General features: G+C 53.6%; 1 protein-coding gene across 1 annotated transcript; it reads right to left on the reverse strand.

The window, feature by feature from the left end:
* Window positions 1-77: 77 nt before the first annotated feature.
* CRLF2 (cytokine receptor like factor 2) lies at window positions 78-8,548 on the reverse strand. The gene is made up of 7 exons (XM_029930976.1): window positions 8,481-8,548; window positions 7,464-7,742; window positions 6,260-6,423; window positions 5,691-5,824; window positions 4,569-4,731; window positions 2,792-2,897; window positions 78-475 (listed from the first exon to the last, which is right to left on the reverse strand). The coding sequence occupies exons 1-7, from the start codon at window positions 8,546-8,548 to the stop codon at window positions 256-258; spliced, it is 1,134 nt and encodes a 377-aa protein (XP_029786836.1). The 3' UTR covers window positions 78-255.
* Window positions 8,549-12,062: the final 3,514 nt, after the last annotated feature.

Genomic DNA, 12,062 nt, shown 5'->3' on the forward strand with positions numbered 1-12,062 from the left:
CCCCCCTCCGCCTCCCCCTGCGCTCGCACCTGCCCCTCCACCCACGTCTATGAAGCAAGTGAAACAGCGGCTGGAACCGTTTGAAAAGCGGAAGTCAGTCTGTTTCCGCCGAGGAGGTCGCCTATCAGCAGCCTCACTTCCTGGGGAGATGGGAGGGTCGATTGCGCTGGAAAATCCCTTGAGGGCACTGATCTGGGGGCTGATTGATGGGAAGCAGGCCGCCCCCCTGAGGCTCTGTGTCCCACCGAGAGAAAACTACAAAGGTGAGGCTCTGGTTTCAGGAAACAGGGGGTGAAGGAGGCAGCCGGCAGAGGGGGGTTGAGGCGCAGCTGCGGAGCTGCCCGGGTGGGAGGAGGGAATCCTGGAGGACTGCCCGGCGGCGGCGGTTACCTGGAAATTTCCCTGATGGCATTCAAAGAGCCCAGGGAAGGTGACCTTCGGGTCAGGCACGCTGGGCATGAGGAGCTTCTGGAGTCTGAAAGGGACACGGAGAGTGGGGTCAGCAGGGCTGGGCGCACGGGGCGCTGGGCTCTGCGAGGGGCCAGGGGGCGGGGCTTTCGCGCAGCGCGGGCATTGCGGGCGCAGGGTGCCTATCCCCCCGTGGGGGGCCCACCGGGACCGATTTCCCTAAAGGCCCTGGACTGCCTGGGGCCCCCCCGTTCAATTCACAGCCCGAGGTCCGGAGCCTCAGCGCGACTGAGGTTTGCAGACGACACTTCTCGCTTGGCAATAACGCGACTCGAATTAGTCAGAAGCCGGGGGGCTGGTGCGGATCAGCCTGTGGCCCCAGAACAAGCCCCTTTGGACTCTTGATGATTCGGGTCTGCACCCCATTAGGACACAGGAGATGTAAGAAGTCTCTGCCCATTGCACCTGCCTAAACACGGAGGCATCGGTTTCTCATTTTCCAAAGGCAATTTCCATTTGTAAAGCCGCCCATCCCCGCCCTTGACCGTGAAGGGGAGAACAAACTATCACCAAGACATTTCCACTTGCACAACTGTCTCCCCGTTCATTTACTCTGCACGGCACCGAGTCACCTGACCACCCTCTCCACCCGAGAGGTCCCGACCGCTTTGTCCTTGGCCTGCCCACTTCTCTCCAGAACCGTTGCCTTTTGTTAAGGGGTGTGTATGCGCCACAGACCAACTGCTCCTTGTTGGTTTTCACTTCCTTCCTGTGAATCCCATTTGCACATAAAATTATACCATCAATAGAGAGACATGTGCCTTTTCTCCTATTAATCTGTCTTTGTGCACTTTAATTCACAGGCCTGCAGAAACTGAACTTAAGAGGTTGTAATGTGATCCTAATCCAATATGACCGGTGACCTTATAAAAACAGAGAGCGATTACAGACATGGGGGTGCCCACAGAGAGAAGGGACACACGGACAAGATGGTGTCCACCCGCCAAAGAGAGAGTCCACGGGAGAAACCAAGTCTGCCCACGCCTGGACCTCAGACCCCCAGCCTCACCCCTGCCTGGACCTCAGACGCCCAGTCTCAGCCCCTGCCTGGACCTCAGACTCCCAGCCTCACTCCTGTCTGGGCCTCAGACTCCCAGCCTCACTCCTGCCTGGACCTCAGACCCCCAGCCTCGGCCCTGCCTGGACCTCAGACGCCCAGCCTCAGCCCTGCCTGGACCTCAGACGCCCAGCCTCAGCCCCGCCTGGACCTCAGACTCCCGGCCTCAGCCCTGCCTGGACCTCAGACTCCCAGCCTCACTCCTGTCTGGGCCTCAGACTCCGGCGTCTGGAACAGGGACAGGACCGATGTCTGTGCTTTGAGCCTCCACATCTTTCCTCCTTGGTTCCAGGCAGGAGTGAGGCTGGGACCCAGTGTGGGTGACTTTCCACTTCTCTCTGCAAATAGTGCTTCTCCTGAAAATAGGTCAAGTGTGAGCGTTTTCTACGAATCGGCCCCTGACTTTCCTGCGGGGCTGATTCCATCTGTATCTAAACCCCGATCAGGGCGCCTGGGGGGCTCAGGGGGTCAAGCGTCTGACTTGGGCTCAGGTCATGGTCTCACGGTTCGTGGGTTCGAGCCTCGTGTCCGGCCTGTGCTGATACCCGGAGCCTGGAGCTGCTTCCGAGTCTGTGTCTCCCTCTCTCTCTGCCCCTGCCCTGCTCGTGCTCTGTCTCTGTCTCAGCCATAAATAAATGTTCAACTAAATAAATACACAGCAGGCCTGTCCCTGGCAGACACCCGTGTCCGATGGGTCCGTCTCCTCCCTTGCGGAGAATCCTTTCGACTCCCACCACCAGCTCGAGCCGGGAAAAGACAGGCCGTCAGGCTGGCGCGGTCATGCACCATCCGCATGAATTAGATGAGGCACCTCTGTGTTCTAGAACGTTCCAAAGGGACCTTCCGGATTGCGCAACCCGCCCCCCGGCGCAGAGCCGCGCTCCAGGAAGGTGCCCCGTCTGTCTCTATGCGTGTCTCCGGCGGTTGCTATGGAAACCGCATCCTCAGGACCGGAGAGGGCGCCCTCCACAGGGGCATCCACACCTCCCAGCGTTGGACCGCCGGACGCCTGGGCGCAGCCCCCGAAGGAAACACGGGCGGCGATGTTTCTGGAAATCCGTCTGGGTCTCAGACGCCCGGCGCTGGACTTGAACCCAAGATGGCGTCCGCAATGCAGCCACACCCGCGTCACCCGCCAGATTCGGTCCGAGCCCGCTGGTGATTCTCTCTGTCTCTGTCGCTGTGTGTCTCTGTGTCTCTCCCTCCCCACTCATGGCTGCTCTCTCTCTAAATACACAAGCTTGAAGGAAACGGCGTCCCCCTTACCTCCGCACTTTCCACAGAGACAGGACCAGGAGGCACGCGGTCAGCAAGGCCACCAGCCCACAGATCAACATCAGTTTGGAGGAAAGCGTTCTCCCCGGGCAGGAATCTACGGAAACATAGCGAGCGCTCAGAGCGCTCCCGACGGCACAGGGTCCGACGGGGTCCGGCTCCAACCCCCCGCGCCCCCCGTTTTTCCTCCGCCACAAACGGCAATGTTGGCAAAGCTTCATTTCAGTACAACATGTCCTGGACAGAGAGATGGGGTCTCCGGACGGGCGCAGGTCAGACGGCCCCCACCGGGGGCAGAGGGAGCCAACACAGCGCCCTCGGGGGCCGGCAACGCAGGGGGTGGGTGAGGGGGATGGAGGGTACTCAGGCTTACTGTGGGCTGTTATTCGTCTGTCTGTCTGTCTCTCTATCCACCCATCCATCCGTCCCGCCAGCCATGATATCTATCTATCCATTTATTTAGCCATGCATCATATTTATGTGTGTATGTATCATCTATTATCTATCTACTCATCATCTATCTGTGTGTCTTTCCATCCATCCATGTCTCCATCCATGTATAAGTGTCCATACCCATCCATCCACTCATCCCCCCACCTATCCATCCATCATACCTATCTATCTACCTAATCGACCATCTATCGATATATCTATCATCTACCATCTATCTGTGTGGCTTTCCATCCATCCTTGACATCTATCTATCTATTCATCATATCTGTGTCTTGTGTATCTATCCATCATGCATTCTCCTACTATCTATTTCTTGCTCATCCGTCCATCCATCACATCTATCCAGCTGTCTGTGTATCTATCTATCCATCTCTATCTATCCATCATTCATTCATTCATATTTATCTATCTATTCAACCATCCATCACCTATCCACCATCCAGCCTTCATAGCTATCAGTCTCTCTCTCTCTCTCTCTCTCTCTATCCATCTATCCATCCATCCAATCATCTACCATCATATCTATCAATTTATCTATCATTGATGTATATATCCATCTATCTATCCATCTATCCATCCATCCAATCATCTACCATCATATCTATCTATCAATTTATCTATCATCAATCTATCTATCCATCTATCCATCCATCCAATCATCTACCATCATATCTATCAATTTATCTATCATCAATCTATCTATCCATCCATCCATCTATCCATCCATTCAATCATCTACCATCATATCTATCAATTTATCTATCATTGATCTATCTGTCCATCTATCTATCCATCTATCCATCCATCCAATCATCTACCCATCATATCTATCAATTTATCTATCATCAATCTATCTATCCATCTATCCATCCATCCATCTAATCATCTATCCATCATATCTATCATCTATCTATCCATTCATCATATCCATATATCTGTCTCTCTATCCATCAATCCATCATATGTATGGATGGATGGATCGATCTATCTATCTATCTTCCTATCTATCATCTTTCTACTTACCCATCAACTGTCATTTGTTGCCTATCAATGTCTATTTATCTATCATCTATGTATGTATCTATCTATAATCTAGGCCTACATCAATGTAACATTCATACGTAACACTTATTCCTGTTGCTCTTAATGCAAATAAAAATGGAAGTTGCCCGATGAGCAAGAGAGCCTGAAGAGAGAAACAAGGAGAGCCATTGCTTCCGAACTGAGCTCGGAGGTCGGAGGTGAGGTGACTCGTGTTTGCAGGTGCCCCCGGATCCTGTGTCCCCAGAAGACGGGTGCTGGGCACAAGGCTTACCTCTGGGCTCCCCCCTCTGCTGGTGCGTCACCTCGGACCAGTCACTCGGGTACGTGTCGGGGCCGTAGCTGGACTCCATGGTTTTCACGCGGGCCCGGAAGGAATAACACTTCTCAGCGTCCAAGCCTTCCACGGTGACATTGCAGGTTTCTCCCTCCTGCGTCTGGACAAAGAGCAGACATGGCGATCACCGCCGTGGCCCAGACTCTTTACCTTGGTACGTGAGTCACGGAAGATTCCTACTTTTCAGCATTCACGTTCTCTGGGTGCTTCCTCTGTCTGCCGAGCTACCGGCAACAGCAGAAAAAACGCAGCAACGGTCTCTACCCTCCGCTCCAAAAAGAATCGATCCTTTGTAACAGATACTACCAGAGGTGCTCTAAAAAATTATTTAGTGACAACTTATTCCTTAAGGGAAAAAAAGTAGTTATTTGGTATGAATACAAAAGTGACGCATACTTACTTTGGAGACTTTAGAAAACATACGCACATACAAACACCCGACAAAAAAGAAACCGTAAAAATCTCTTTCATTCTAGATCTACGGTATAATCGCTGTTAACAAATCTATATTCTTTCTTTCCTTCTAGGAGTATTCATATCATGCAACGTTTTACACATCCGTTCTATCACTAAATATCACTTCTTATCACTCAAGAGTCTTTGCTGGTTCCTACATATTCTATTACGCAGATGTTCTGTAATTTACTTGTCTTTCTTTTCTATGACATTCAATGTCCTCCAATGCTTTCTATGATTGAGGGGCTGTGATGATGATGAATTTAACTTGTCAGTTTGGCCACGTTTGGTGTCCACGTTTTCAGTCATATGTCAGGCTACCTGTGAAGCCAGCTTTACACCAGTCCATACTGTGGGTGAGCCTCGCTCAATCAGTTGAAGGGCTTGAGTAGACAGACTGGAGTTTCCCAGAGAAGAAGACCATGTTGGACACCTGTCTGGGTTCCCTGCCTGCTGGTCTCGGACCGGACTCTCCCTATGATCCCACGAGAAATTCCTTAAAATAAAGGTCAGCACCCGTCTCTGTGTCTCTCCATGGGTCTGTCTCAGTGACCAGTGGGGGTTCTGGGTCACTCTGGCCGCGACCCGCGTCACCGCACTCACCTGCCACTCGGTGTCGAATGTGCTCTTGAACTGGACCTCGTAGAGGAGACGCTTGTAGGGCAGCTCGGAACAGGAGACGGTCACGGCTTCTCGGTGCCACCGGAAGGTCAGGGCTCTGGGGGAGCTGGGTTTCACTGACAAGGAGAAACAACCCAATCACCGGCAGCTCTGCAGAGAGAAGGATGCCACGTCCCAGAATCACAGCGGTACCTTCGGTTCACACCGTCCTGCCTGCATCTCCCAGACGTGCGGGGGACGGAGAGGCTGCCCCTAAGGAGATACGGGAACGCCCCAGCCCCGTGCCTCAGACAGGACGGCGTTCGAAAATGCGGGCGTTCGAGGAGGAATTATTAAACTACAGACCACGGTGGGCTCTGAGCCTGCCTGCAAACGAAGGGACACGCCTTCCGGAAGCTTCCGCAGCCTTCACGGGGCCGCCTGGGGTCCTCCGCTCCGTAGGGACGCATCCCTGCCCCGTGTGTGCGTCCAGACAGAGCTCTGGAAGGCCCGCGTCCTCCGCGCTGGAGAAGGAGAGCGGCCCTTGGGAACCAGATCTTTCCGGCACTCACGGTAAGCGCTGATCCATTCGCACTTCTGGACCAGCACCGCCGCTCCGTCCCCCACGGAGAAGCACAGGATTTCATCCTTTCTTGCCTCCAAGACGCAGCCAGCGGTGCGATCGTCTTGAAGGATGTAATGGGGGCATTGCTTGCCGTCCGCATCGCTGCTGAGTCTGCGACGGAACCAGAGAACCGATCAGCCGCGGGAGCCTGTGAAAACAGCATCTTCGCGCACCTACTGGGCGCTGCTCTGCTGCGCGTCTGTGCCGCAGGCCCAGACCGGGGCCCCTGCGCCGGGTCCAAGGTCCCTTTGCCCCCAGGAGCTGCAGAATTTGCCGGACTTTGGTTACAGCGGCCCCAGAAACCTGATAAAACGACAGTTTAACGGGCACAGAGTCCGAGTCCCTGACGGGCGGAGGCCCCTGCTTCGGGCTGTAGCAGGTGGAGAGTCTCTCCTAGGCTCCCTGCCATATTAACAGGATGAGGCTCATCCCGTCGACCTCAAATCCAAGCAGCGGCTAGACCGGGGGCTCTATAATCCAGAAACGGATGCTCCGTTACTTGCGTGACCGCCTAGAACATGCAGCACCTTTTTGTCCTGAGCCTCCTGTTCTCTCCCCCGTGCACCCGAAAATACACGTCTTGGCGTCCACTTTGCCCCTGATCTCTGATTCTTTCACAGTGCGAAGAGGGCATTGCACCTGCTCGCCTCGCCTTTGCCCAACGGACACTAAAACAAGTGGAGAATCCCTCCCTCCCCGAATTAGGCTCGTGCATCTGGGGCGTCAGACACACAGGCTCACGATAGGCACACACGGTTTTGGGAGGCGGTTTCCAGCAACCTCGTGTGGAGAGTCCCACAGGGGTCATGTCTGCCGGGGCTGCCTCGGAACTAATGTTTCAAGGGATCCAACGTCCAGGCAGAGGCATCATCTGCTGGGACATTGCAAACGGTCCTGGGTCGTAAGCCCCTCGTGGACGCACGGCTAAGAATCTAGGACGTTTCGCAGGTGACTCAGTCATCACGCGGTGAGACGTTTGGGGGTTTGGTTGCCGTTGTGGTGCAGCCTCCGGGCTGAACGGAGCGCACGCTTTCCCGCAGGCACCTTCTGATCCTTCTCACCTTGGCCGCCGGGACCTCCCCAAGGCTGGCGCCTCAGGGGAAGACATATTGGAGCAGCAAGCTCGGCTTTTCCGTCCGCAGGACACTTACGTGTAGAAGAAAGTCAGGTTGGTCCCGGAGGGCGGTTCGCTCCTGTTCCACGTCACCTGCACAGCCTCGAAGTTGAAGTTGATGATCTGAACCTGCAGCGCTCCTTCTGGGAAAAAGAGACAGACGGGGGACCTTTGGAGGGGGTGCTGGACACGGTCGGAGATGCGTAGAAGGACATCGGCAACGATGAGAGTAACGAATGCTCGAAACGGTCGGACCAACGCCAGAGATTCACAACCAAGCCTGGCATTGAGTGCATCCGCGACAGGTGCGAGACAGCTGCCGAGGGCTCAGGACAGAAGCCAACGGTTACAGCTGCGTCTCCCGTGACGTTTTCAAGACCTAAGGGCCACTAATTAGTGTGAACACCAGCTCTGGTCGACGGTGTCACCAAGAGTACATGAGACACCAGCAACGTCACCGTCTCCCTTGGACCCTCCACGTGACAACTTGAGAAAAGTCTCCCAGACCGATGCGTCATTCAGTCTCGGCTTGGAAATCACTCAAGCATGTGGACGTTGATGCTCCCAGATGTCTGGGTGGCTCGTTGTGAAGGTAGTTAGTGCGGGTGTTGTCACCTTGAGCAGAGACGCCCTGATCCCGACGGTGACAACGGGGCAGGTTCCAACGGTCGGACGGGGGAGGAAGAATTTGGGGACAAGGAGGGTTAGCATGAACTCCGGGGTGTTGTCCTAGAAGGGGAAGGATCAGGACAGAGAGACGGAGAGATAATGGATGGGTATGAAGGTAGATGGATGGTTGGATGGAAAGAAAACTAATGAATAGATAGATAGATAGATAGATACAACACTGGCTGGCTGAATGGCTGGGTCAAAGGACGCACTTCTAGCTCCCGGCAGGTTGTGGAGACAGGAAGGTAAACAGACACACGTCCACAAACGCTGTGTCCCGGGTCAGCGCCTCCCACGGCACCCTCAGCGCTGGGCTCGGCCCCCATCGCCGCCCCCCGAGCAGGAGGCTGGTACGTGTCCTGGGCTCACGGTGTTTGTGCGGCACGCCGTCTGGCGTCTCTGGGCTGGGGGGTCTGGCCTGATGAGGGCCCCTGGGACCCCCTCGTGCTCCATGGTCCACAATCCCCCGTCTTGTCTCACGGGGCCGCTCAGCAATGCAAGGGCAATCTGGCGTTTCACTCATGCGTCTCCCCGGACCTGCCACCCACATGCTCACAGAACGGACCAGAATCTGTCTACACTGCAGGCACGAACAAGCACGGGCCCTGGGCAGGGACTGCGAGGCAGACAGAGCTGTGGGAGAGCCGCATAGTGAGAACTAGGGGTCGGGTTTGCCCTGACGGACACTTGTGGCCACAGGGGCCCCTGCAGGTGGCTAACGGGAAGGGGGCGCCCGTGGGACGGGCCAGGAGAGCATCCTGGGTTCACTCTGATGGTGCTGAGTTGGAAGCCGGGAAGGAATTTAGGGATTTGAGAGCTCATGACTTGACAGGACAGATGCACACAGGTTGTTGGTCAAAGTTCTGTTTCCAAAGATCGTTGGCCGTCTGCATATCTTGTCTCTCAGTTTCCTGCGTTTTGGTAAAATCTGCGGGTCATCCATGGACACGGCTGCGTTATGTCATCTGGTCTTCGTTTCCGATCCTGTTGACAGCGTCACGCCAGCCACTGTGCCCCGCTTTCTGCTCAAGACATCCAACAATGTTCACGTAGGAGCCTTCCGACCGAGCCTCAAAATCCAGGCAGAGTCTTCACGGGACCTGAAAGCAGGTCCGACATGACGAAGCCGTTGGTCAGGGCTTGGGTGCGGTTTGCAAAATAGACAGGAGACCTTCGCTTGTGCACTTGGTCGTCGCCCCTCCCTGTGCCTTGTAAGGGCAAATCAAAACCTACAATAAAAGACTTCATGCTTCCCGTGAGAGATAAAAGGGCCGTCTGGCGGGCTCCGTCAGGAGAGGGTGAGATGCTTGATCTCGGGGTTGGGATCCGACCCCACGTTGGCTGTTGAGACTGTTGAGAGGACTTGAGGAAATAATTCAAACCTTAAATAAAAGAACAGGAAACAAAGGAAAAGAAAAGAAGAGAAACAAAAAAGAACAAGAAGCGAAAAGAAAACGGAGAGAAAAGAAAGGAGAGAAGATGAAATAAGAAAAAGAAAAGAAAACAAGAGAAAGGAGAGAAAAGAAAAAAGAAAAGAAAAGAAAGAAGAAAGAAAAAAAGAAGAAAAGAAAAAAGAGAAAAGAAGACAAAGAAGAAAATAGAGAACAAAAGAAAAGAGAGGAGAGATAAGAAAGGAAAAAGAAGAGAAGAGAAAATGAAAAAGAAAAAAGAAAAGAAATAATAGAAAAGAAAAGAAGCAAAAAGGAAGGAGAGAAAAGAAAAAAGAGAAAAGAAAGAAGGAAAGAGAAAAGAAAAGCAAAGAAGAAAAGAGAAGAAAAGAAAAGAAAAGAAGAAAAGAAGAAAAAACAGACAAGAAAGAACAGAAGAAAAAAAGAAAAGAAAGAATAGAAAAGAGAAGAAAAAAGAAGAGAAAAGAAAAACAAATAGAAAAGGAAAGGAAAAAGAAGAGAAAAGAAGACAAGAGAAAAGAAAAAGGGAAAAAAAGAAAAAAGAGAAAACAAAAAGAAGAGAAGAGAAGAGAAGGAAGAAAAGCGTCATCCCGTCTGTTCCCGCAGAGGTTCCTTGAGGACCTCACAGAGTCTTTCTCCGTCTCTCTAACGTTTGTGCAAATCCTTTCCTTGACCTCGGGGTTGGGACCTCACCGCCCACTGACTCTTGAAAGTCCTTTAGAAACATAATGGAAAATCCCAAAGATAAAATTCAGGGAGACATACGTCCCCTCCGGTTTCTTGCAAAGTTCATTTAGGAGACACGTACCATCGTTTTCCATCCCTGTGACACACAGGCGAATCCTTCCCGACAGGAAGACGCTCCTTGCAGCTTTAGGACCCAGGAATCTGTTTCTCAAGGACCCAGAAACTTTGTCTCTTGAAAAGTCCAGCGACCTGACGCCCGAGGGTACGTCTGGCCCCGAGTTGTGCAACGTCACCCAGTCGCACGCAGAACAGGCTCTTGTGTCCAGTGGGAGAAGCCGGTTAGGTCCCCACAGAAGGTGCCAGCCGTGGATTTAGGGGGACCTTGGCGTGACAAAGGCGCTGAGGGGTCTCCTGCTGAGAAGCAGCGATGGCCGGTCCCCGGACGGGTCTGCGTGTTTCCAAATCCCCTGGACGGCCTCCTGTGACTCCCACCGCTTGTGGTTTCAACCCCTTTCGGCACCGAGGGCTTTTCCTTCCTCTTCCCCTTTATGGAGGCGACTTCAGGGTGGGGAGCGATGCTGTTTCGGATTAAGTTTTCCAAAGGGGCGAGGGGAAGGCCCGGGTGGCAGGAATGGCCCTCCCCGTGGGGCCTCGGGTCCGTCTGCTATTTCCACGGACTGAGTCTTGGGGTCTGAGGGCCCCCGTCTCCGCGTGCGGGGTCTGCTGTGGGGACGGGAACCGAGGGGCGCAGAACACGCCCTCCCCCCACAGCCGCCGCTGCACGAGCGCCTGTGGATTTTACTAGACCTGACGCACCTGCCAGGTGAGGTCAGGGGCCACGGGGTCAGACTGTAACTGGTCCCAGACCCCCGGTAACACGGATGGACAGAGAAGCCGCCGTGCGGGCTGAGGAGACAGGTGCACAGCGGTCCCCGGGGCACCGCCTTCCAGACTCCGTCCACCGTTCCTCACGTCCCTGCAGACCGCTTCCTGCAGAAGACGGGGGGCCGGGAGCTGCGCGGGTGCGGTAATGGGGCTTAGCGGGGGCAGAGCTTTAGTGGGGGAAGGAGAGAACATTCTAGAAATGGGGGTAGGGATTTCCGCTCAATAATATGAATGTTCTTCGTGCTCTCAAGCACTACACTTAAAAATGGGTACCCTGGAAAATGTTATAGTTTTATAGTTAAAATTTAATAGCTGATCATAATTGTTAATTTTTAATGCTTATTTTTGGGAGACGGAACATTTTATAAACAGTTTACTATAATTGTTTAATTTTTTTAATGTTTGTTTATTTTTGACAGAGAGAGAGTGAGCAGGGGAGGGACAGAGAGAGGGAGACACAGAATCGGAAGCAGCTCCAGGGTCCGCGCTGTCGGCACAGAGCCCGACGCGGGACTCGAACCCACGACCGTGAGATCATGACCTGAGCCGAAGTCGGACGCTTAACGGGCTGAGCCCATAATTTTATACCTTATGCTCTAGTCGGGCTCTGTGCGCTCTCTCTGTCTCTCTCTCTGTCTGTCAAAATAAATAAACATTTTTTAAATCCTTACTCTATTAAAAAAAGAGGGAGAAATGGTTGAAGTGACTTCTTCTGAGTCTGATCCTCTCTCTCGACTCAGAACAGGTGACTAATGAATCACGACCGTGTCACACGATTTCGCCGTCCCCGAGGGAGGCCGCCCACCCGAGCAGCCCGGGCACCTCTGCGGGGACCTCACAGGACCCAGGGAGGCCGAGGCCACGGGGCAGGACCCCGGGTCACAGGTCAGACGGCAGCCTGGACGATGCTCAGTCCGGTCCTGCCCCTGGTCCCCGTGTCCCTAGGAAGCCGTGCAATGTGAGTGACAAGGACGAGCGGGTCCAAA

The sequence above is a fragment of the Suricata suricatta genome, chromosome X (genome assembly GCF_006229205.1).
Source record: "Suricata suricatta isolate VVHF042 chromosome X, meerkat_22Aug2017_6uvM2_HiC, whole genome shotgun sequence".
Taxonomy (NCBI): domain Eukaryota; kingdom Metazoa; phylum Chordata; class Mammalia; order Carnivora; family Herpestidae; genus Suricata; species Suricata suricatta.

What these genes read in the sequence shown, in the direction of transcription:
- CRLF2 (XM_029930976.1), bottom strand. Translation starts at nt 8,548, where the DNA reads ATGGAGCACGAGGGGGTCCCAGGGGCCCTCATCAGGCCAGACCCCCCA. An exon ending in GCCCAGAGACGCCAGACGGC is followed by an intron (nt 7,743 to 8,480) that starts GTGCCGCACAAA and finishes AGCCCTCGGCAG; the next exon opens with CTGTCTCGCACCTGTCGCGG. An exon ending in TCTCTGTGGAAAGTGCGGAG is followed by an intron (nt 476 to 2,791) that starts GTAAGGGGGACG and finishes TGTCCCTTTCAG; the next exon opens with ACTCCAGAAGCTCCTCATGC.